At 35.3% G+C, this 26,074-nt stretch overlaps 1 protein-coding gene across 1 annotated transcript in view; it reads left to right on the top strand.

Annotated features, from left to right (window-relative positions):
- Positions 1-26,074, top strand: part of PCDH17 (protocadherin 17) — a 93,203-nt gene that overhangs the window by 25,942 nt on the left and 41,187 nt on the right. Inside the window, exons 2-3 of the mRNA XM_065639750.1 lie at positions 1,540-1,598; positions 1,756-1,928. Of these exons, the coding sequence (XP_065495822.1) occupies positions 1,540-1,598; positions 1,756-1,928 (232 nt within the window). The remainder of the gene's footprint in view (positions 1-1,539; positions 1,599-1,755; positions 1,929-26,074) is intronic.

Below are 26,074 nucleotides of genomic sequence, written 5' to 3'. Positions count from 1 at the left end.
TCATTTAAAAAACCACTGGTAACACATCAAGTTATTTTTGTAACGAAATATACATTGATTTGTACTCCACATCCTAAATTAGAAACGACCTTAAAGTGTGCAATGTTATTATAATCCTAATTTTTGATCAAAAGGATTAAACCAGAAACAAGAAAGCACAGCATAAATTGGCTTAATAAATGCCAAACACAAGATAATTCCTTTTCTTCCATCCCTTCCCTAAATCACACATGGTACATAAGCACATCTGTTTCATGTATATCTTGAGAGTGACAGGTGACTACCTATTTTCTGTTGCAAACAGCAGTGACTGTTAAATTTCAGATGTAACTGCATGTATCTTTTCCAAGCTCCAACATTCCTACCATGCAAAGGGTAGCAAATATTTCTAATGACCATCTTCTACCTAAAACCCACCAAAACAAAGATAAAAAAATGGAGACTGGCAGAGAAAAACAAATATCTAAGAGACCAGTCACTTGTATAAACACTTGTGTGACATTAAACCATACCTTGGGCTTTCTGCTCCATTAATTGGGCGCTGCCCGTGTTACCGATACTGATATGCTAAATGCTGTTGCAAAACTCATAGCTGCTGCAAAGCATAGTGGTGTGACATGAAGCGATGCAGAAAACAGAAGCAGCTCTGTCTCCAGGTCAGCTGCAAGAAGTGACATGTGTGACTGTACAGTATATGGAATTTTGTGAAAGATGCAGTCTCTCTTTCTCCCAAAGAACTTCAGCTGATGATACAAGGGGAATTCAGTTCCCTTTGGCAGGACTCCATGTTGGTCTGGATGCTGTAACTACTTCTACAATTACTTAGCTCATGCTAAAAATAAACTCATGACAGACCTAATGAAAGTATCTTCTTTTAAAAACTACTTGTCTACAACAATCATGTAATGTTCTTGTTTGCATGTGCAGTTCTCATTGTTCTGACATAGCTATTAATACTGATGAAAATTAAAGAGAGAAAATCCAAATATTTTCATACTTGCACTTTTTCAGTAGCAGTTAAAAAAACACACAGCCAATCAGCCACAAATTTTCTTGATCTTCTTGCAGTTTTTTTTTCAATTCAAGAGTAATATAGCAATATATGAAATTGTATTACAGCAGTAAGCGCTTCAGAATCCCAGTAGAAGATGTAATTATGATTAAAAATAAGTATTATTGAATAATTCACTTTTGTAATATGCAAAAGTAATTTTTTTCTCTCATTTTCAATAACCATCAGTCTTAATATCTAAGTAATGAAAAAACATAAACAGTGTCATCTGTCAGGTTACTAACAGAGAATGCCACTTATTGGAGCCTCATTGTTTACTTTAGCAGGTAATTTGTGGACCGGAATCATTTAATTGTTCTGAGCACATAATTACATGCCAGCATTTTCCAATTTAATTGAAATGTACAAATCCGAAGATAAAGGGAATTTTTGAATTATTAATCATTTCTCCTCTAGGAAATCTTGTTGCTCTGCAGGAGATTTGTCCAGTGTACAACTATACGTATTTTTTTCCTTCTCTTTCACAGACAGACAATTTTCCCGCAGAGCCCAATTACATGGGCAGCAGGCAGCAGTTTGTTCAAAGGTAAGGCCTATTAAATAACTTTCTCGGGTTCCCCATTTGCATTCTTGTCAAAATTGCTTTGCCAGAGTGTACAATTCAACTCAGAACAAGTAAATACAACTCTCTCTCTCTCTTCTTTTTTTTTTTTTTTTTTTTTTTTTTTTAATATGTATTTCAGTAGCTCCACATTCAAGGATCCAGAAAGAGCCAGCTTGAGGGACAGCGGGCATGGGGACAGTGATCAGGCTGACAGTGACCAAGACACTAACAAAGGCTCCTGCTGTGACATGTCTGTTAGGGAGGCACTCAAGATGAAAACTACTTCAGCTAAAAGCCAGCCACTTGAACAAGGTGAGTGAAGCTTCCAATGCTTACAAAAGTGTAAACTTTAAGCCGTAATTATAAACCTACTAGTACTGCAGTTGTGGTTTATCAGGGCAGAATAGCCCACTGATAATTCTATCAGAGAAAACAGTAAATCTTTTAGCTAGCCCAGAGCAAAGAACACTCAATATCTTTCGAAACGAACATGAAATGAAATGAAACCACAAGTATCCAAAGTAGATTAAAAAAAAAATAGTACTTTTCTGAAATGATTAGAATATGCTTTATCTCCACTGGCATTGCCTGTGATATATTATATACAGTCCTTTGCCAAAGGTTGATTTGGAAATTCAAACTAGACATGACTGCAACAGATAAAAGAACTCCAGTCATTTAGATTCCTCACACAGTTTGGAGACGAGGAAAAGAAAAGAGACTTGGGATATCAGACAAGGGTAAAAATGGGTCAGAAGATGTTTTCATTTCATGGATGTATTTTCCTATTTGTAATGTTGATTTCACAATTAATAATAGTGTGAGAAGTGTCAAATAATAACATAATCTTTTTTTCAGTGTAATTTCATTCATATCCTGTGAAGGTACTAAAGATGAGTGTCTGTAAAACAGCTAAAATTACTTATATCAGGACAATGCCAGTGCTCCCTGCAAACTACATTCTAACAAACAAGCATGTTTATTTCCTCAAAATCTGTGTCCAATTCATTTTTTCCCAGATGCGTTTTATCTAATTACAAGGTCTTTTATTTCAAAAGAAACACTTTTTTTTTTTTTCTTTTAAAGCATCAGGCAGACTGAGTACTCCAGCAGCGTGTGTGTGTGTTTTGCTTCTAGGCTGTAAGCAATAAGGAAGTGCATCACTGAATTATTTTTAATTTTTTTGTATGTTTGCTATCACTTTAGATTGTTGTGGGGAAGATGATGCAGTATGAAAGACAGTTAAAAGATTATTAAATAAGTCAGCCTTAATAAGAAGCTTATTTATAATTAAGTGGAAATACAAGTGTTTAATTAATTGTTGATTAATCAGACCTAATTTTTTGCCTCTTAGCCTAGTTTGATCTGTAGGACAGCCATCAGGAAATACATGTTCAGCTTCATTTTTCTGATTATGTTGAGATTGCAATATAATTTTTGCTGTGTAGGATAGTTAGAATGCTGCAGTATAATTTATTCTGTATATATTTGAAGACTGACCCGATATGTGACCTTATTTTCCAAGTAATAAGTGCCTGAAAGATTATTTTTTCCTAACCTTCTGCCAGAGCAATTCTCTGTTTATAATTGGACATTGATCTGTATAAAGATGCTGGGTTTTAATAAGCTGTTTGAGTGCGTGTCTAAATTTCTCAGTTTTGCATAAGAAAAAGACAAAATCTCCAGATTTCTATTTATGAAGTACAGCCATGAAAGAGTTCTAAAATCTTTTTAAAGATTTGTCAGGAATTTTATTTATAACTCAAATTAAAAATGTGTGTTTTTTTAGAAAAGGACTGTATGGCCAGAGTTCATAATATTGCAGTTTGTCCAGCAGCATCAAGCCCAATACTGGCCATGATATAAAAACTCTAGCAAGCAGATTGAGTCAACTATTGCTGTTCCATATTTTCACTGTGATGCAAAGAGTTATATGATGGTTTGCACTTGTGATTATATCTAGGTGAGGGGCCCTCTCCATCAAGAAACACCTCATTCCCATGGCTCATATGAATTCCTCATATTCTTACTAAACATATATTGAGTTGTGAATCTTAAGTATTGTCAGTCACTGAACTGCAGTAGTGGGTGTTTATGTAAATTTTCTTACAAAAAAAAAAGAATGAGGGCAGAGAGATAAAATACTTTTTTAAATTGTATTTTTATTGTCTTTTTCCCCAAAATATAATTACAAGTGGTAATGATATCCATTTGTTTACTTGTACAATCCCATCACAAGTGTGCTGTAATAAAATCATTGGCATATTATGAAAACTGAACCTGCAGCAAACACCTTATGGAGTTACAGATCATTGCAATAACAAATGTGGTGCAATGTGGTGTTCTCAATGAAATCAGTGATTGTTTGTCATAAAGCCTAGTATAATTAGGTGTCCTAGTCCAAAGTAACTTTTCTCTTTTGAAAAAATATAAACAAAATTGCTTTCTTCAGTCATAAGCCCAGTTGACGGAGAGTGAAAAATATTACATATATGATTAGAGTAGAAAAAGGATTCTACTTTCTTTAAAGAAAAATTGTTTTCTGGGAAAAGAAGATGGACAGCTTGCTAGAAACAATTGTCTATGGCAGCAACTGAAGCAGTATCAAAAGTTTTGGTTCTGACATCATGCTGGCTTGTGCACAGGGATGAGAATTCATTATTTGTAAAAAAGTTTCAGTCTTGATTATTGTTGTTTAAAAATATTTAAAATAGTTTAAGTTCTGCTTCTAGAACAGTGGTAATTATTAGATCTGGCATTAAAAAAAAAAAAAAAAATATCAGAACTGTGAATTCAGGATCGTGACTTCAGACTCCTAATTTAAAAATGAGCTACGTTTGAGTTTGAGATCCTCTGTATGTAATTCCAAACACTATTGAATTGGGTCCAATTCTACTCATGGCAGTAATAAGAACACTAGCGTTTACCAGTACTTTAACCACACTTTTGAGCAAGTCCAGCCTAGACATAAGAAAATTAAATGGTCATATTGAGACAAAAATCATATCAGTAGCACTACAGCAATTATGCTTCTATCAGCAATGAATAAGTAGGAAATTTTCATGAAAAATAATTGTAGATAAGTCATCTTCTGATTTGAGCATGGGATGGGGGCAATCAAGCTTACTTTGTGATTTGCATTAAAATACTTAAGACAGTGGATGATAAGGTCTCAGTAATTTTACTATTAAAATATTTAATTTCAAGGGAAATATCTCCAGATAGCAAGTTTTGTCTGGTAGTGATAGTAAACATTCACACAAGTTGGAAATATATCATTATGAAATGCTTATGAAAGCTCATCACTTGGCCTTAATGGAAAAGTGAAAAAACCCTCAAATCTATTAAAGTCACCAGGACAGTAAGTCTTATGTTAAAATAAGCATGCCTTATTTTAGTTATCTCAACCATATACTCTCTTGCTGTGAATTCCAAGCCACTTTCTGCATAAAAATATCTAGCTGTCTCTTAAGCTTACTTTTGCTATCTGAATCAGGTGTCTTACTAAGCAGCTTGTTCCATATGCCTGCTACTCTTTCAGTAGAATGGTTTTAAGTAGATTTGTTTTGGTTTTTTCTCTTTTTTCACTTCTGTTGCTGCAGCTTTAAACCCCATCACTAGTTTGGACAGTTTGAGATCACCCAACTTAGAAGTTTTACAAGAATTAGCAGTTTTAAATACATCTGTCAAGTTACCTGTTTGTTCTGCTGGAAGTAGCATATATTATTTGATTATTTACATTTTATATCTAAATAACAGAGTAATCTTTTTGTTTGGTATGGTTTAAGCATAACAGCAATAATCTGTATTTCTTGAAAAGATATACAAAGCTGAAAATTATATCGTAAGCCACAAATTATATCTACAAGGAAAAAATAAAAAATAAGATGTTCATTTTATACTTTTCTTAGTGAATCATGGATATGTTTACCTTATAATCACTAAAACAATATAGAATTGTGGACTTTTTGGTAGTTACTCATAAATCATCATCTTTGTTAGATTTTCCCAGGAATTTTTTTTCCAGTCTGTGTGTTTGTGTTTTCTTTCTTTAACATTAATCTACATTTTCACGTCATTGTCAAAAGTGTCCAAGAGATTCAGTATCTACAAATTCAGTAGCTTTGTTGTTGAGTTTTTGCTTTATCATTGTGCATCTTTCTTTCAACATGTTTGCTTGTCATTCATTCCTGCATCCCATAGAGGGGGCCTTTCTGCATGTGCTCTTGCCTCGATAACAGTAGTATGGATCCTGAGAATAAATGAAAAATGGAGGCATCTCCTTGGAGGAAGGGGAAAAGAAAATTTTTCAGTGTTGGTGTCTGAGAATCCTCTAGGATCTATATTGGTCACCAGGCTTCTCTGTAGAACAGCACTATTTTAATCTAAAATATTAGTGACTAGTATAGAAGTACTGGAATGTATCTTCAGAAAAAAAAAATAGAACTTAAAAAAATACTTCTTTCTTCATCATCACAACAAAAATCCATATCTATCACAGCTGATGCAGTCCTGCATGCAACAGTCTTAGGAATAACATCTATATCAGTGTTACAGAATCCCTGCAAGTACTGTTAACTCCTGTCCACAGAACATATTCACAGAACTAGTCTGTAGTAATTTGTACATTTATATTCTCAATTTCTAAACAAGAATGATCGCTCAAATTAAGTATCCTGCATTATCCATCCACAGCAGAGTAGAAATTATCAGAACTTTTTACCAAGATTTTTTGTGAACTATCCGTTGATTTTCTTGCCATAATCTTGCCTGAGTCTGTAGGATAATTAAAATCCATTCTGTTTAACTGAGTGAGAATCAGTCTAGACTGGTAAGTGCAGAAGGTTCATCAACCAAATTTCTGCTGTCTGACATCCCCACCAACGCTTTCCGTGCCATTGGGGATGATAGATTCTTTTATGAGTACATCAGCTTAATGAGATAATGGAAAAAGAAGATTGTGGAGAAATGCTTCTTTTCAAAGTTCTCAGAGCTAGTGATGGCCTCTGCTGAGAAACTGATGGAGGCTGGACAGAACAGCCCCTACCACATTCTGTCTGTGCCCAGACTATGAATAGCTGTCAGATTGCACTACTTGTTCTGACACCACCTAAGAATCTTTATGTCCAGGACTATTGTCCCTTCTAACTCATCCTTAACATGGTCAGGTAAGATGCTAACTCACTATTGTATGTCAGGACTTGTATACAATACCCATTCTTTACTTTTACCTGATTAATTGTTATCCAGACAAGCAACAAGAACAACTTAACTGAGAATTTCTTTGCTTTTCTAAGTATAACTTAGTAGTAGCTCCTTCTAGGACCATGAATTCTGGAAATAGTTAGGTGAATTGGTGAATCCCACCCAAGAAGAGATTTTTTTCCCCCTTTCATCTGCTCTTTTCTAGGTAATTTTCTCTCTCTCTTTTTTCTTTTTTTTCTTTCTTTCCTTTTGCTGCTGTACTTTATGCAAGCACATGTGTGATCTTAGATGACAAAGACTAACTTACCTAATCTAATTGACCAAATTTGTTATCAGCACCCTGGAGCTGCCTGATTTTGGCCTCATTCTAATGGTTAGATTTTTTTTTAAGATTGACAGTGTATGTAGAATTACAGAATTTTCAGAAGAATAAGTCCATATTTATAACTGTTCAATGTCCACTCCACTGTGTTTTACAAATTCATCACGACATTTAAGCTACTGCCAGCACTTTGTTCCTACTTTTCTACTGTGAGTTCATTGTTCCATGAAACAATACTTCTGAGTTTAAGAGAAATGGCAACATTATTATTGGTCTCATCCTTCTTATGAAGTCCTTGGTGAATGGGAATAATGAAACTCCTACTAGTATTAAACTTTTAAATTAATGTTTCACTTTTATTCAGAGGAGTACTCATAAAAGTTTCAAATGTTCTAAGTGTCTTGATCTCAAACACTCATTTAAAGATGATCTAGGTAACATCTTTGCAAGACTTCCTTGCCTAGGCTGAGCTAGGCTATGCAAATGTTCTGAAATGCCCTTTTTTGAGAGACCAGAATAATATTTTCCCCATTAAACTAAGTTAATGAACTAGACAGAGGAACACAGGTCAGTAGCCTTTGCTGCACAGGTGATTGTCATAACCTTTCTCATATTAATACCCAGTAATCGATGAAATATCTGTTGTTTTATTATGTATTGGGCAAATTATCTGATGGATCTGGGCAAAATAAAGATTTTTTTTCCTCTATTGCAGTGAATTCAGGTTCACTTTTTACATTTTAGTTATTTCAGTACTGACTCAAGATTTCGTGAGTGTTGCAGTGTGATGTCAGGTTGACCGAAGCAGAGTCCAGTCTGTTTGGTGATGCCTCTTTAGAGAGGAGAGTGTTCCCAGGCGTAGCTTCCCTCTGCAGTCTGTTCTCCTCGTAAGTACATGAGCAGTTTTGGATTACAAGCAAGGCTATCCAGATGAGGAAGAAGTTGTTTAAGGAAGCAGGTGTTTGTCCTAAAATAAGTCAGAAATGGAAGAGAAGGGATGGATTAGCTTAATACCTTGACTACTTACCTGCCTTCATTGATACAAAATAGAAAAGCAGTGCAAACATTCTGGCAGCTGAAGTGACAGTGAATACACTTTGCATCAGAGTACCTTAGCCTATTATTGCTGCCTGTTATTGCCTATTATCCTGCTTTTCAACTGGAGTTGAGTCCTACCAAACCAGGTTTTTAATCAGGTGCATGTTTCAGCATCCAGCAGATTATTATCATCATGTATCTAGTAGCAGTGAAGTCTTGTGAATAGCATATCCCACATTTAATTAATACATTTAGCCACAAATTAGAGGGGAGAGAGGGATTTCTGTAACTGATTTTCAAAACATACAGAAAGAAATTTCTGTACAGACACAAAATGTCACTGTGACACGAAGAAGGGATTATAACCATTCAGCACAGCTTCATCTGTGCACCATTTGGTGCATTAAGCTACATTTTTCAGGTAATTTCATTTCTTCCCTCCATTATTTTTACTTATTTTATAATTACAAATTAATTCAGCAGTTAAAAATTATATTTTTGTCCTATATTTTGTTTTCATTGGAAGCGTCACCACCAAATCAATTTAGATACATCATTACTAATACCTTAAAATCATAGAATCACAGAATCATAGAATAGTTTAAGTTGGAAAAGACCTTTAAGATCATCAAGTCCAACTGTTAACCTAGCACTGGCAAGTCTGCCACTAAACCACATCCTCAAGCACCATATCTACATATCTTTTAAATACCTCCAGGGCTGGTGACTCCACCACTTCCCTGGGCAGCATGTTCCAATGCCTGACAAACCTTTCCGTAAAGAAATCTTTCCTAATATCCAGTCTAAACCTTCCCTGGGGCAATGTGAGGCCATTTCCTCTTGTCCTATCGTTGTTACTTGGGAGAAAAGAACACCACCTTCCATGCTACAATCTCCTTTCACGTGGTTGTAGAGAGCAACAAAGTCTCCTCTCAGTCTCCTTTTCTCAAGGATAAACAGCCCCAGTTCCCTCAGCTGCTCCTCATAAGACTTGTGCTCCAGACCCTTCACCAGCTTCATTGCCCTTCTTTGAACATGCTCCAGTACATTTTATTGGTAGAGATTGAGACTACACCAATAAAAGTATTAATACATTTTAGAGTTTTCTTTGATGAACTTATTTGCAAATTAATGCATAACATGCAGTTTAAGATCACAAATTTTTTACCACAAGTCTCATGTCTGAGATGTGAGTGAAAATTCTAACATTTAGGTTCTGCAGCTGCTGATGCTCATTCTTTTGTGCTTTGCTTTAGAGGCAAAAAACCAGAATATCCCTTCACTGTAATTTGTGTATATCTCATTATTTCCTTTCTATACTCTGTTTTGATGCCACCTTTCCCAGGGCTGAGCACAGTCATTGTACTACAGTTTGTTCTTGGAAGCCTTAGAATCCATAAGTTGTCTTTTTGCTTTATTCCCATTAGAAGAGCAAGAGAAGGATTTGCTGTTCTCACTAAGATGAGGCCCTTCTATGTCAAAATCATTATCTTCAGCTAACATTTCTTCTTTTCATTTTCTTTTTATAAATTGAAAGAAAAGTGGGGGCATAGAAAGATCAACAACTTTTGAAACAAGGAAATCAGAAAATACATCGTTTTCATTGTTTCAGGCTTTATGCATTTCCCTGGGTGGTAAATGGATGTTCTCTGCCTGTGCTTACTTTTGTTAATGAAAATTTTAAGACATATATTCATATATTGGATGGACACTTAATATCATGGAAACCATAGTAATGGGACTAGCGAGTCTATTCCTGCCTCTTAGTCCGTGTATGTTAATGTCCTTGGATGATGTAATTGCAATTTTCTTTTAATTAAGCTTACATAGAATACTACTTTAAAAACATATATATATATATGAGAATGTGTGTGTTTATTCAGTTATATAAAGGAGACAATTAAAATAAATACATCTTCTCATCTCTTTCTCATTTTAAATCAACATTGTGTGATTGTATCTCCTCTTATTGAGTCAGCAGAAAATACAGACACGATAAACAACTATATTAGTCAAGATTTGCTACAACTCCATTCCAGCCGCATTCTTGTTACCAAAAGTAAGGAGTATTCTGCAGATGGAATTATTGTAAAGCTAATGTGTATTAGTTGGGAACCTGAACTTGGACTGTAGTTATCAATGGTTTTATGTCCAGCTGGGGATGACATAACAGAAGTGTCTTAAATAAGAGACGGGAGTTAATTATTCCATTCATCAATGCTTCAGTTGGAATAATACTAATTGTATTATGTTCTTCTAGAACAAAGAGTATCTCCTAATTTCAGTACGCAGTAATACAGTCTGTCCTTTTCCTGGCCCTTTTTCTGCGTACTTACTGCTTTTCTCCTACGCCCTGGTTTCCAGAGGGAGAAAAGTGGTATAATTTAATTTGGGCCAGAGTTGCAGCACACTGTAATTAGTGACACAAGCCACCATACTCAGTTTGTAGGGATATTTTTAAGGAAGATCTGGACAAATTCAAAATCAACAAGGAGGTAGCACAACAGCAGAAAATATAGGCTTACAAAACATGGCTTGTGGGTGAAGTTTAAAAAACGTGTTTATTTAGAATTTGTGTTTGTTTAAATGAACAAAGTCTGGGGGGAAACATAATAAAAGTATTTGTGTATATAAAAGATTGTTATAAGTAGGATGGTGATTGCTTTTTCTTTTCTTTTTGTTTAATTTGCTGAGAGAGCTATTTAGGTTACACTGAGGGAGAACTTCACTATAAAGATAGTTAGGCACTGAAGCAGGCTACCCGTGTAAGCTAAACATTCTCTTTCCCTGATATTTTTTATAACAGGTTAAATACACACTTGTCAGTGGTAACCTAGATTTATTTTAACCTACCCAGGGCCAGAGGATCCACTCTAGCCCTGCTTTTTATGATTAAAGGTGAGGATGTGATATACTGTCTAGTCCTGAGTAAAACACACCAAAAGGGAACACTTGCACTGGCTTGTTCTGCAGGCTTTTATCTGCGAACATCTTATTTTACAGGAAGATCTCACCATATTAGAGAATCACAGAGAACGTGTGTCCTGTAGTGCTTCACAACAAGAATCCCTGATACAATAAGGTGTATTTAGCATTTAATATGGACTTTGCCCAGATGCAGAGCTGCAGCATGATTAACTAATTACTTCTCTGAAACTTTGTCTACTCTCTCCACATCAGTGATATACGCACGCCGTGTTATCAGCCTCTGTGCGCCTACTGCCCATCCTGATTTCCAGAATGGCAGAACAGCTGGTTTCCATTCCCTGCTGCTGCTTTCTCCTATTCCAGCTGCCGCACTCACATAACCTCCCTTCCCCAAGTGGGCTTCATATGGTTTGAAAGCGACTTAATGTACCTCAGTGCATAAGGAACTTTTGATGCATATTTCATCATGTTTCAGTTCTTTCTACAGGAAACACCGCATGTATAACAGATGTTCACTTAGTAATATCCTTTCCTGAAGGTGACATGCCCTTTTTTGTGTTCCATCTCTAACGTATATGGAGCTAGTAGTGCCTGCGTGGTACTAAAATACACTGCTCCACGGCTGCCCCTGTGCTGCATGCCAAGCTATATTTAATTCCATCTGCTCGCCTCTGCAGCATGAAATGGAGAGGAGCATATGCCCAGTATAACAAAGTCATACTATGGCACAGAAACAAACAAACAAACAAACAAAACCACCACCACCAACAACAAAACAACACACAAAACCCCCAACTTTATTTAAGGCAAGTAAATGTATTTTTTAAATTTAGGACCATATTCTTCCAGGTTTTTATGCATAAACTGTGTCATAGAAATCAGTGGGCATGTTCATGCGGCTACATGTGAAAAATCCTTCCGCTCTTAATATTTCCTGTCATATTAATAATAAGTGTATGCAGGATTCGTGTGTTTATATATGTACACACACACATGCACAAATACAGAAATAAGACTTTATTACCTGATTTCTGAATTTTTTTAATAATCTATATAAATCTCTATCTCAATAATATTGAAAACTGAAAGCTTTAAAATATGAGAATGATTCACGAATCTGTTTAAATAAACCACTGTATTTTCATCATAAAGCTTGTTTTGGGAAAGTATAATAATACAGAAGGAAAAGCTGTCCAACTAAAATATACTATACGGTTGAAAAACTATTTAAAAAATGAAGTTTTTTATATATAGTTAATATTGTACATATAATGTACATATATATGGATATATACATATATAACATACATGTAACAATATAATTGCAGTGTCTGCTTAAATATTATAGTGAAGTGCACCTTGGATTTTTAGAGAGTAGTTTATAAACTTAACTGTTTCTCAGATTTTTGAATCAAATTCTTCATCCAGAATTTTATTATCTGACACAAATTTTGCTTGAACAAATGAATGTAGTTCTTACAGAAAAAGTGCAACTTAAGTTGCACATTGGCCATGATCTCTACGCAGGTACACATTCCAAATGACCTTCCAAGCTCTGGGTCAAATATGCAGACTAAGAACAGAAACACAAGTGGAATTGTGTCTGATCTGGTACAGTGAAGAGACTCTTACAGCACATTTGTAATCTGCTTGGCCTAGGGAAACATATATTGGTTCAATGTGCACTACTGGCTATGAGTAGTCCTACACTTCATGTGTGTCATTAGTTCTAGCATGTGGTATTCCTTTTCTACTTTATCAGACTGGTTTGAAGAGAGGATTCTGTCCCTTACTGTTATCCCTATGGTGTTTTGTTGTTGAAATCGGAGTTCACATGAAGACAAAGTAGGTCTATATGTTTATCCTTCCTTCCTTCCTTCCTTCCTTCCTTCCTTCCTTCCTTCCTTCCTTCCTTCCTTCCTTCCTTCCTGCCTCCCTGCCTCCCTGCCTCCCTGCCTCCCTGCCTCCCTCTCTCTCTCCCTCTCTCCATATATAAGATTCCTACTGCACCTTTATAATTATTCCAGAAAGTACCGATTTCTCATGTCTTTTTTAGTAATATTTTACTTACAGTAGAAACATTGCACATGTAATGTGGGAAATCAAATTATGTAGCCTTTACAATGTATCATTTTTGGGTGTCTCTCCTAAAAAGGACCAATATTTTTACCTTTAAAAAACCCCTGCAAAATAGTCTATTAAATCAATTTCTGTCAAATTCTCAGCCTAATTTCTTTTACACACTTAGTATTTGCCCACAGACAAATAACTTAAAAAACCTCAAAACAGTTTGACTAAAATATTTGTAAGATTTATGTCTATGTTATAAAACAGAAAGTTGAATGTGATCCTGAGTTATGTCAGGTACCATTTTCTTTTCTCTTTTCTCATTCCAAAGTTTTATGACTGAACAACACCTGTCTGGTACCCAGGTAGGAACACCTGGGTGCATAGGAAAGGCAAGTGTTTTAGAGGGGAGGTACATTGAGTAGAGACGTCTGGAGAAAGAAAACTACATTGAACACTACAGCCACTTCTGTGAGGAAAGCTTTAAAGCCATCTTAAGTTGCCAGTGTGTTGTGAATGCTTTTTGCTTCTCAAGAGTACTGTAGTCAGAGCACACTACTGAATTGGACCATAAAAATTAAAATAGGAAAGAACATGTAAAGTTGATACTGTGTATCCTTAAATCATTGGAAATGCCATGTCATAACATAAAGTATTTTTTCTTTGTCATTCAGGCTTATAATAAACAAAGAAGGACATTCTCAAAACGTATATTTGGATGAAATTACTCTGGAAAGTTCACATAGTATGTATGGTAAAATACATTACAGCCTGCAACAGGCAGTGTTATATAAACTCAGGACACTTGCATTTAACCATTATTATTTTTTCAAACAATAAATATATATATATAAAGTTTGAACAGAAGTATCAGACACTTTGAAGCATGTAGTATAAACTATCTCAGTTATCATTGTATGGTTATTTCAAGATAAGAACAGAATTTAAACAGTTTGGACTTCTGAAAAAAATCTTACTTCAAAATTTTCTGGCTTCATAATTTTACTGTAAAAATGAAATCCTACAAAATGTTTAAGCCTAGTTATTGATATATCATTATAAAAGTTGTGAATTTTGCCTATGGATACCTTTTATTTATTAATAACTAGTGATAATATACTTTTGTTACATTCAGAGACTCTTTATTCAGTCTTTATTATTCATGTTTGATTTTATTCCTTTGTTTTTAATTTTATGTGTTTTATTTAGCATACATTCACATTTTTTATGAGTATGTGGAGAATAGCAGAAATATATATGTTGCTAGAATTTCGGCACAAGTAAATAGTCTATCAAAGACAGGTTAGAAAACCAGTGAAAATTTGGAACCTGCCTTCCTCTTGTTTTTAAGAAGTCTTACCCCATCACTAATCCACCATTTTTTACAGTAATCTCAGGAAATGTGTGACCTCTGTAAGTAAGATAAAATAAGCTACTATTTAAAACCTAAATATTTGTTTAAATTCTATAAAGACACCACTTCAAATGTCAATAGAATTACAGATCTTTGTAAATTTATTACAGTTTTGCAGCTTTTCACAGTTATACATGACAGCAGTAGCTGGCTCATTGTTTCTTTAAAAAGACTCTTATATTTAAACTTTTTATAAGCCCATTTGAAAGATAAGTGCCATACAGCTCTTTTCCTTAGTATAAACTTGATTATTTTTCTGATACGCAGAAGTATGGAAAGACAGGAAAAAAAAGGAGTTACAGGGAGAAGAAAAAGAAAAAAAATTGGAATTTTAAGATATGGGAAGATAACCTCTACCAAAGAGGAGAAAAAACCAAAAACAAACCAAAACCACAACAAAACAAAAAACCACAACAAAACAAACAAACAAAAAACCCAAATAAGCAAAACACAGATTTCTTAAGAAAAAATTAACTGTCTTAGTGTTAAAGGTAGAGTGCTTTTGTTGAATTTAATTCTTTGCCAAAAGTGATAAAAATTTGTATTTTTTCATAGACACTATCTGCAATTGAAGAATCCTAAACTTGAATATATTCCATATCAGACATGTGCTTGTGGTTTTGCAGTACAAGTTCATCAGAGTCAGCAGAGTTGTAGAACCTTGCCCGTTTTGAACCAACACAGTATGATATTTATTTATTGCTATGAATCAACAAAACTTTTTATTTGTAATCCAATATCAGTTAAGTTCATGCTTTTGTATAAGATTTTTTAGCTCAACAAATGAAAAATAATTCCTCAAAATATAGGTGCATATATTTTTACTTAGTGTTTTAATGCCTTTTTTCAGTTTACTGGCAAGATTTGGGAATATAGTAGGCTGGAAATATAATGAAAGCGAAAAAACTTGTTCAAGTTAAAGTTCAAGACAGCTAAAGACACTCTCCACAATGCTAATGAAATTTAGGAAGTATAAATTTATGGCATCTTCAAATAGAGTGCATTTCACCGTTCCAAAATAAATTAAAAACTAAGGCTCAGATTTTCTCCCAGATATTTAGTCCTTTGTAAGTACAAGGAAACTGGAAAATCTAGACCTCAAGGTTTTGTTAGGTAAGTAAAAAAGAGAGAAAGCTTAACATCTCAAACCTCTACATTTTCAACTTTTTTGAAGGAAAGAACAGTCCACGAATTCTCAGGAAACTTATCCCTACCATTTCCCCTACCATCTTACTTACCTCTGAGCTCATTACCCTGATTCTTTCTAGTTAATTAGTTGCTGAGCACTTTAAAATTAACAAGGAGAGCAACAGGTACTTCTGGAACATGATTCATTTGACCTATTTTAGATGAATCACACCCTCAAATGTTCACGCCTCTCTACTGTCAGGAAAAGATGACTAACTCAGATGTAGTTAAATATTTGGAGATATCTACAATTTTGAAAGATGAATTACAGTTCAGTGTTTTTTTCAGGAAGCAGCTTTTTGGACACTAGCTGTTGTTTATACCAACTTTTTGGCTTCCATGTCTCTCATTCATGTTACAAGTGTTAATGGTTCTACCCCAAGTTAATTGAGGAGCTGTCGTCATTAACTTATTCAGCAAATCTTTCCTGTTTCATCAGAGTCATGATGTGGAGGTGGTGAATCTCTCTTCCACATGAGAAATATGATTTCTGTTTGCACAGTCATTGTTTCCTCTTCCATGTGTATGCTGTCGGGAACTGTTTCTTCACTCACGGAACTGAGTGCCTGCCTAAGGTTTACAGTTTTCAGTGCTTTGCTTAAATATTCATCTATTTGGCTTTTATTTGAATTCTTATGGCTGAATTGCTGGTGCCAGAAGCAATAAAGAATAATGTGTTGGAGGTTTAAAATTAGAATCTGAGATCAACCTGTACTTTGGCTTCTAAATAGCCCTGTATACTGAAATGGTTTACTGAAATGAGTCACAGAATAGGAAAAAGATGGGCTTAGATTACATGAACCTCTACCTAAAATCAAAATAAATTAACACATTTATCTGACCACTGGAACTATTATAATTTAACTTAATTAAATACCAAGGGATTAATACAAACATTAATATAAGGATTAACATCTATATAAGATATCTGTACCTTACATAGTGTTAATCTTCAGTAAATTTTTATCACTTGGTGAGTTGAAGTAATTAATGATTTTATTAACCCTAACTTCTTATTACATCTAAGGCAGTTCTTGTAAATTCATTAAATAGCAATGGATTCTGGAATAGCTGTTAATCCCTGGCAAATACACTTAAGGATTAACTTGCATTTCATAAACATACAGTAACAATCCTTTTAAATCTAAGTAAATATTTATTGAAGATACTTGGGGTCTGTCATGTTCTATCACACCCACTGTAGTATGTGCCATTATTGGTGGTAAGGGAGGTTTATCTGCAGGACAACACCTGCCACTGTCATCTCAGCTCCCTCACCAGACCCAGCTGCTGGAGGCACTGCACATGCTGGCACAAAGAGGTTTCCTTCTAACCTTTCTGCACTGTGTCCCTGGAAGAGATAAACTAAACTAAATATATATATTATATAGCTACAAGTATATCAGAGTTTTCTGCCAAATAGCTATGTGAACTGGGGTTGTAATTTTTTTTCGCACTTCCAGATGACATAGCTTTGCTAGCTTCATAATGTAGATCTGGTCTTACAAGTTCCTGTTCAGCATCAGTGTTATTAATAGTGAACATATAATGCTTTCTTACAAGGCTCACACAGATAAAGATTCAACTGCGTTTTTGGCAAATTGAACAGGATTGCCAAGAATGTGTTACATACTTTCTCATGTTCAGGGTATCCTTCATAGTAACTATTTAACTTTGTAACTCAGAGAGTAAATTTTATGTATTGTACATCTGTCAAAAATTTTTTGGTTTTGTGTTTGCTCTTTCAACTTAACTGGTAAACAAGTAGTGGAGTAAACATCTCATCTGGATTTTTTTTTTTTCACTCTGAAGGCAGACAGAAATTTGACTACTTTCTTCTGATGGTTTTAGTTTCTTTTTTTCTTGTCCACAACACAACTTTTTTTTTAAAAAAAATAATTAATTATTTTTGCAGAGAAAGAGAAGATGGAGAATATATTTATAACAAAAACAATCAAACATCAGCCACTTTATAACTGAAAACCCCAAGATTTTTGTGATACCCTTAAGTAGGCAGTTTTTAATGACTATAAATTTCTATTTCAGAAACGATGAAAACATAATTCAGATTAAGATCCTGTTATACTAATTTATGCTTTGCTATTCACAATTAAATTCACGGTTCACAAAATATTACAAGTCTATCTAGTTTACAGAATGGGAAGGCAAAAGTGTGCATTACTGGAAGCAATATAAAACTTTATTTAATTTAGAGTTTCACACAACTTTTCATATCTCTATATGTTGTCTTGTACCATTATACAGCAGTAGGCTCAATAATGATCAGTTTAGTCCCTTAACATTGTTCTGATTTGGGCTTTAGACCCTCGGTCTTTTGAAAGTTAACTTAGATTTTATTTTCCTTTCATAGTAAATCATCAGAGAACTTCATTCTAATCACAGAATCACAGAATCACAGAATGTTAGGGATTGGAAGGGACCTCAAAAGATCATCTAGTCCAATCCCCCTGCCAGAGCAAGAACACCTAGGTGAGGTTACACAGGGAGGTGTCCAGGCGGGTTTTGAATGTCTCCAGAGAAGGAGAATCCACAACCTCCCTGGGCAGCCTGTTCCAGTGTTCTGGCACCCTCACTGAGAAGAAGTTTCTTCTCAAATTTAAGTGGAACCTCTTGTGTTCCAGCTTGAACCCATTACCCCTTGTCTTACTGTTGGTTGTCACCGAGAAGAGCCTGGCTCCATCCTCGTGACACCCACCCTTTATATATTCTTAAATATTAATGAGGTCACACCTCAGTCTCCTCTTCTCCAAGCTAAAGAGACCCAGCTCCCTCAGCCTTTCCTCATAAGGGAGATGCTCCACTCCCTTCATCATCTTTGTGGCCCTGCGCTGGACTCTCTCCAGCAGTTCCCTGTCCTTCTTGAACTGAGGGGCCCAGAACTGGACACAATATTCCAGACGATATAATAAATGTAAGGTTTAAATATTATGATTATTCTATTGTTGAAAACAATAGAACAGATCAGATTTTAAAAAGGAAGGAAGTTCAGCTTTAAACAATAGTTTAGTAATAACAGTTATCATATTAAAAAAACTATTGAGAGGGTAGCCAAATTTTCTATTGGACATTTGATATTTTTTACTGTATAGTTTCTGTGACCTTTCATAATCCTGGTTCCATCTGTCTTTTTCTGTACTACTATTCTAGAATAGACTGTAAAATGTTACTCTTGTAAAATATATCTTGTCCTGAGCGAGTCATGCAGTTAGCTACATATGCATTTGATTTTTATGAAATTAAATTCTTAATAAGGAATTATTTTATTTTTTGTGCAGTTATTTTAATACCTTTTATTAAACTGAAATAAGCTAGTACTTAAAAATAGCTCCCTGACATTCAGAACAATGGATGTGAAAGCAAGAGTAATAAAAATTGCCAGGAAGGTGCAGTGCCAGCACTGATTCAGTGACTACAAGACTGGTTTAAACATTTTCTTTACTATGTCAGATATTAATCTCTAGGAATTGGAAAACGTATGAAAAAACAACCCTAACGTGTAAGGGTTAAGGTGTGGAAGTTGTGGAGGTGACAAACTACAATGCATCATGCAGCCTAGGGCAACCTTACTATGTGTTTGCCCTTCACTTACACCAGCTGAAAGTAATTCAATCATCCACCTAGATGTAACATCTGAGTCACCTTGTGGAATTTCCTGTCACTCACCAGCAGTTGCACAAAGACTTTAGGACAATTACACGCCTGTGCAATTAAGGGTCTAAGGAAAAGAATGTAAGAAAAAAAAAAAGACATTTTTGCATCAAACTTGGGTGGATTTTTGTTCCATTAATTTGTCTAATAGTGTTACAGACCACACATAATGTCCTGCACAACGATCTCCATAGCTTACTTAGGTGTGTGTGCAAACATACTGCTGTTGATTGAAACCTGCCACCTGATAATTTCATTGGTAGTGCTTAGTTCTTGCTTTAGAAGAAGCAGTAAATAATTGTCGCCTATTAGTCTTCTCAGTGACAATCATGATTCAAATATATTTTCATATTTTCCCTTTGTTATGTTTTCTCCAAGCTAAAAAATCTTAGTCTATTTAATCTCTTCTATGACAAAAGCCTTTTCATAACTTTGATCATCTTTGCTGCCCTTTTTTATCTTTTCATTTCTATTATATTCCTTTGAACATGGCATGAGCAGAACTGCATACAGAAGTCTAGACACTGCAGCTGTGGATTTAAACAAAGTAATGTTTTGTGTTCTAATCTCTATTCCTTTCCCAAGATTTTTTCTTATTCAAACTGATCTTTTGATGAGCTCTGAGCTGACATATTCATTTAGCTCTCCAGAATAACACAGAGGTCTTTTTTAGAGTTCATAGTTCGTGTATTGAGAGTTGTTACTGGTTTTCATCATGCACATTACCTACATTTGTTGACACTGAATCTCATGTGCCATTTTATTGTAGTCATTCAACAGCATGACATCTATCTGCAGCTCTTCACAAGGACTCTCAGATTCTACTACTCTCCTTTGTCTGATAACAAAACTGATTTGAGTGATAGTGTTACAATGCTCCAATTTCATATTTGGGTTCCATACCATATGGTCTGCAGATTTGTTAAGAATCACTTTAACCATTTTCTCCAAAATTTAGTCTATTAATCTTTCAGTGGCAGGCAGTTTTTATGACTCATTTCTATTCCCAAAATAACCGCATTGTGGGAATCTCCCTAGGCTCTTTTTTTTTTTTTTTTTTTTTTTTTTTAGGAGTGGGTACCTGTGATCTTATCTTCTTTCAGTGTTGTATTATATGCTGATTTTCTACCAGCCCTACTGATCCACCGATTCTCTGGCAGGCTTTTTTTTTTTTTTTAAATTTTACTTTTTTGTAAAAAGTCTCCTCATTACTTGCTATATTATGAACAAATTATGTTCAAAGACTTTTCCATCCTTCCCTAAATACTGTAATATTTTGTTTGTTTGACTTTATGCATTTTGCTCTTCCTAATTTGGACACAATTCCCATTTTTTTAAGAGTATCTTTTTACTTCTAATTGCCTCCTTTGCTCTGCTGTTCCACTATGCTGGCTATTTTTCTGTCCTTTCAAAGTGTTTTTGATAAGTGGTGTACAGTTACTCTGAACTCCCAATATAGTATCTTTAAGCAGTCTGTCATGCTATCTGCGAACATCTAGTCTTTTAGTTGTCTTTTTCAATATCCTTTTAAAAAGCTTTGTCATGTTCACGTAGTTCTAATTTTTTAAGTTAAGTGTTACTATAGTCATTCTTTTCCCTTTTTCTTTTCTACCTGTATATTGAATTTGAGTGCTTTATGGCCAACATTACAGTGTAGCACGTAGATAATTATATTTTCAACCTAGCCTGTTCAATTCTAAAACGTAAATCAAGTAAACAATGTTTATCCTCTTATGAACTCTTCTACTAGTTGTTTTAAGGGCAAGGTTCTTCATCATTCCTATATAATTTGTTTCTTGGCATTATAATTACACTGTGTTCCACTGGGTATTTTCTTTCTGCTGCCTATGTGAGGTATCTGTTATATCACATTCCTCACTTAGAACCAGCTGCTGCTCTTATTTTTTAGACTTAAAAAATGTAAAGAATTAGGTAAGCATTTGGTTTTGATCTGGTTACCAGTTTTTATGTGCCCTGTTAAAATGGGATTTTATTTGCTGAAGTTTTTCTTTGCTATTACCTCTTCTTTTTGAGTGTACAGTTTGTAACTTCACTCTGGCTGACATGTTATTTGAGGTTACTTGCTTTTCTATGCCTGTTGCCTGTGTTTAATTTTAAAATGCTCTCTTATAACCACCAGCCACTAGCTTTTCTTCTGTGCTGGGTTGCATGATGCCTGCCCTTCTTGGATGTGTTCCATTCATTATAAACCATAGAATCATAAAATGGTTTAGGCTGGAAGGGACCTTAAAATTCATTTATTTCCAAACCCCCTGCCACAGGCAGGGACACTTTCCCTTCCACTACACAAGGTGGCTCAAAGCCCCATCCAATCTGGCCTTGAACACTTCCAGGGATGGGGCATTCACAGCTTCTCTGGGCAACCTGTTCCTGTGCCTCACCACCCTCATGTGAAGAATGTTTTCCTTATACTAATCTTAATCTACTCTCGCTCAGTTTAAAGCCATTACCCCTTGTCCTGTCACTATATGCCCTTGTAAAAAGTCCTTCTCCAGCTTTCTTGTAGCCTCCTTCAGGTACTGCAAGGCTGCTATAAGTTCTCCCTAGAGCCTTCTCTTCTGCAGGATCTCTTCTGCAATCTGTCTTTGTAGAAGAGGCACTCCAGCTCTCTGATCATTTTTGTGGCTCACCTCTGGACTTACTCCAACAAGTTCATGTTGGGGGCCTCACATCTGAAAGCAGAAACATTTATTTGGTTACTAATTAAAACATACTCTCTTCTTATCTAAGTCAATTCTAAACCCAAAAAAGTATACGATCTTTAGCATCTAAAATCAGAAAGTAGAAAGAGAATCTCTGCAGAAATGTGAAACTGTTGTGGAAATGTGATTTCATTTTTAGTTCTTTCTAAAACCATAACAGAAAGAGAAGAAAAAACAAACAAACAAACAAACAAAACAAAACCTAAACAAAACACACAAATAAAAAACAACAACAAAAAACAACCAAGCAGGAAAACCCCAGCACATTTATTCCAAATCAATTATGAGAGATCCATAGCTATCTCACTTTCATCATGAATTTTATTTTTCACTTGTGATTCAACTCACTCAAGTCTGCCCCTTCATAATGAATTTTTATGAAAGAGAGACTTGATAGTTACACCTATTAGTAATATCCAAGTAAAAATGCAATGGTTTAGCTTCTTTTGCCTGGGAATAAACTCACATTATATTGGTAGTCTCCAATTACTGCCACCAATTTCCTATTTTCAGTTCCTTCTGATTTTTATTTTCACACTTCCTGGGAATTTTGGCAAACAAGAATAACATTTTTAAGTACATGTAGTGGCAATGTTCATTTTTGCTTGATATATTAATAATAATGGATATCAAAGGCAATATTTCACTTATATTTTTATTCTTTCTTTGTTACACAATTTGCCAATTTTAGGTTCATTCCTTACCCTGTTTTCCTTTTGACTTTCCTCACCCTTGGAAAAACACTTGTAGAGATCTCTCACACGTTATTGTTGCAGAATTCCACTCAATAAAAGCATCTGATACTCTTACTATTTTTGTCAGTCTGGAACAATTCTCGATGCTTTTTTCTTTTTCTGCACTGGAGCAGCTGTGAAAATTTGTCCATATTAACATTACAGCTGGATTAGTCAAATCACTTAAAATCTCTGTATAGATATCTTTATTTGGGCTTAAAATACTTTGACTGAGCTTATATCACTTCCAAAGTGAATGAAAGTGAAGTGAATCAGGAGCATTTTAGTTCTGAATAGGAATAAGAATAGAAATAACGAAAAGAATAAAGAGTATAACAATAAGAATATAAGAATATCCACATAGTGGTTTAATGTGATTGAACAAATCTTCTTTAAATTTGCCTGTTTAATTGATAAAGATTAATTTAGCAGAGTGTTTCAGTGTAGCCTCAGACAGAAGTACATGCAATTTTACATGCTCTGGTGTTCACTGGTGTACTGTGGAGGTCTTTCATCAAAGCAATACCTAAGGCTACTTGTTCACCTGATGTCCAATCCTGTTGGTGGGATCTATTTGGGTTGCTGTGGCTCCTAACTAGGCTGCTATAGCTTCATTCAGTTTGATGCAGCTTCATGGCTGGGTCTGGTAAAGAGAGAGTCGGAAGACATGAAAGCAGCATGTTGGTAATCCATCTTTATTCACTGCTGCTCAGATTCTGTCAGGCAACACCCTCATAGCCTTACTTCATGCAAATGGGCCATGTGGACTCTGACTATAAGGGTTCTCTGACCCCCAAACAGATCTCCATGGTCTGGCTACAGGCATACTTGTAGTCTCTTCTGTGCTGCAGAACAGAAAAGTCCCCTGCTTTTGTAATTACCAAGGATATTTTTCACACAGAATTTTTGTGAATGTCCCAGGTGAAATCGAGGAAGAGTACTGTGCTAAGCAAAATGATCACACAGCTGTGATTCGTGACTACGCTGATTTCTGAATCATCTGTTTCAGCCTGGCAGAATGATAGCTGGTCCAGGCCAAAGGTGTGCCCAGTATCATTCTAGCTGTGTGGACATTATAGGTAGAGTAGTTACATGGTATAGACAGTTTCCTGCTGTGGCACTATTACATTTACTAACCAAGATCTAGTCAAAGAATCCATAGGGAAGGAATCAATATTTTGGGCTGCACAGAGTATCATTCACATCTTCTTAGTCAAGGATAGAAGTCTCTCAGTTTATCCAAGAGATTTTAATTTTTTTTTCATAGATTCTCAATCAATTACAATATATATTTATATTAAAACACTTCATCTGGAACCTTAGGAAAAGCAAACTTCTTTCAATTTCTGGTGTAAAAAGAGGTTACAATAAAACCTGAAACTTGTGGAACATTTGACCTAGTCATGTCCTGTTAATAGGTTGCTTGCCGATTCAAACGAGCAACGCCGTCAATCCTATATTCAGGATTTCCTTACTGAAAAGAACAAAACAGATCTGAATGTAAAGCTGTGGTACACTGCACTGTCAGGTTGAACTGCTCAAAGGTAGACAAGGCTACCTGCAACTCTGTTCAGCTGAGCTTGAATTCCACCCTGATGCATGCTGAGAATTAGCATTATATGCTTTATTCTCAGTGGTAACTGCCAGCTGTGTAACTCTTCAAGCAGATCCTGCCATTTGTTCTATCCAGCAGAAAGGGTTTTGATTCCAAAGCAGCTCTTCCAGCTATTTCATAGGAGTAGCATGCAAGGAGAGTGAGTTTGGGAAAATAATAAATAAAGTTTGAAAGTATTGTTACATGAAGGGAAACAAAATTACTCCCATTTCCTTGTAAAACACATTAGGATGTAAAAAATGTTTAAGTCATATTTCTAGTGAAAAGACAAAGAAAGATGCAGCATAATCATTTTGTTAAGTACAGTATGCTACAGTCCGTAAGATTCAGATATTCCCTACCCCTTATTTGAATTTCCAGGTGCCTCTTATCACAGCCTGTGAGAACTAACCGCCTAAATAATTTAGATAGTGACATGACCAGCCTGTGAGACCTTCTTGTGGTCAAATGCTTTCTGGGACAAAATCCATAATGGGACCTCACACCTCCACTAAATTTATTTTTATCTCGTTGCACCCTGGTTTCCATTAGAAGAATGGAAATTAGGTATATGGATGGGGAACCAGAGTCAATATGTACATCCCAGCAGATCCACACCACACAAGTTTGATGTAGCTATGGAGGTGTTCATGACAAGCTCAGCTTTCCAACCCTTAGCTTACAGACATGGCAGTTTTTATTTACTGCTGTTTACCTTTTGGTTTTGTTTACTTTCATTATTATACTTGGCTTTGATTGCTTCCTCAGTGTAGAAGAATCCAACTGGAGCCCTGTTTATTTCTTGTGATGTGTCTTTTCCGTCAAATGACAGCCATCAAACGAGAACATTTTATTTCTAGTCTTGCGAGCTTCACACTCGTGAGAGTGGCCTAGAGGGACACAGCTGTCTCATTGTGCAGTGAACAGAGAATTATTCTCAGATGCATCCTGCTCCACAAAAACCTTAAATATTACAGCCAGGTTCTTGAACTGGCATTGAAAGTAAATTGAGAACCAGTGGAAAATATTGTTTATATGACATGTTGTGGCATTTTGTCCTTTTAAACAAATAATTTTCTTGTTCTATGTATATTATGCATATGTCCTCAAGTCTGATTTCTACATAATGCTAATTCCAGCAGTATGAACAGGAGGAGATTATCACATTAACGATTTCTATCAAATCCAACTTGGAAAAAAACCCAACAATATATATTGAGGTAAAAATGAGTAATTCCTGTTCCTTTCATTGTATGTCTAATGAGATCTTGAGACTTTGTGCTACCTGAGTAAGCATATAGTATATAACTGAAGGAAACAAAAGATATTCCTAGCATATAGATATTAAGAATGTTCTTTTTTCTTCCATCATCACATCCTTCTTCAGCTGGCTGGCCTTGAATCAGCTATTTTTCACCCTTTAGATTTTGTGACACACTCACAATGACGTTACTTCAGAAGCAGATGTAGGGCTGGGGTCTATCAGTTTGTGGCTCATAGCAAATATACTGTCTTTCTAATGCACGTGACAAGCATGTAACTTGTGGTCCCAGGTTGCATGGGGAGACGCGTGTCC

The sequence above is a fragment of the Caloenas nicobarica genome, chromosome 1 (genome assembly GCF_036013445.1).
Source record: "Caloenas nicobarica isolate bCalNic1 chromosome 1, bCalNic1.hap1, whole genome shotgun sequence".
Taxonomy (NCBI): Eukaryota; Metazoa; Chordata; class Aves; order Columbiformes; family Columbidae; genus Caloenas; species Caloenas nicobarica.
The sequence above is the reverse complement of the archived record's forward strand: the minus strand, read 5'-3'. Positions and strand labels throughout refer to the sequence as shown.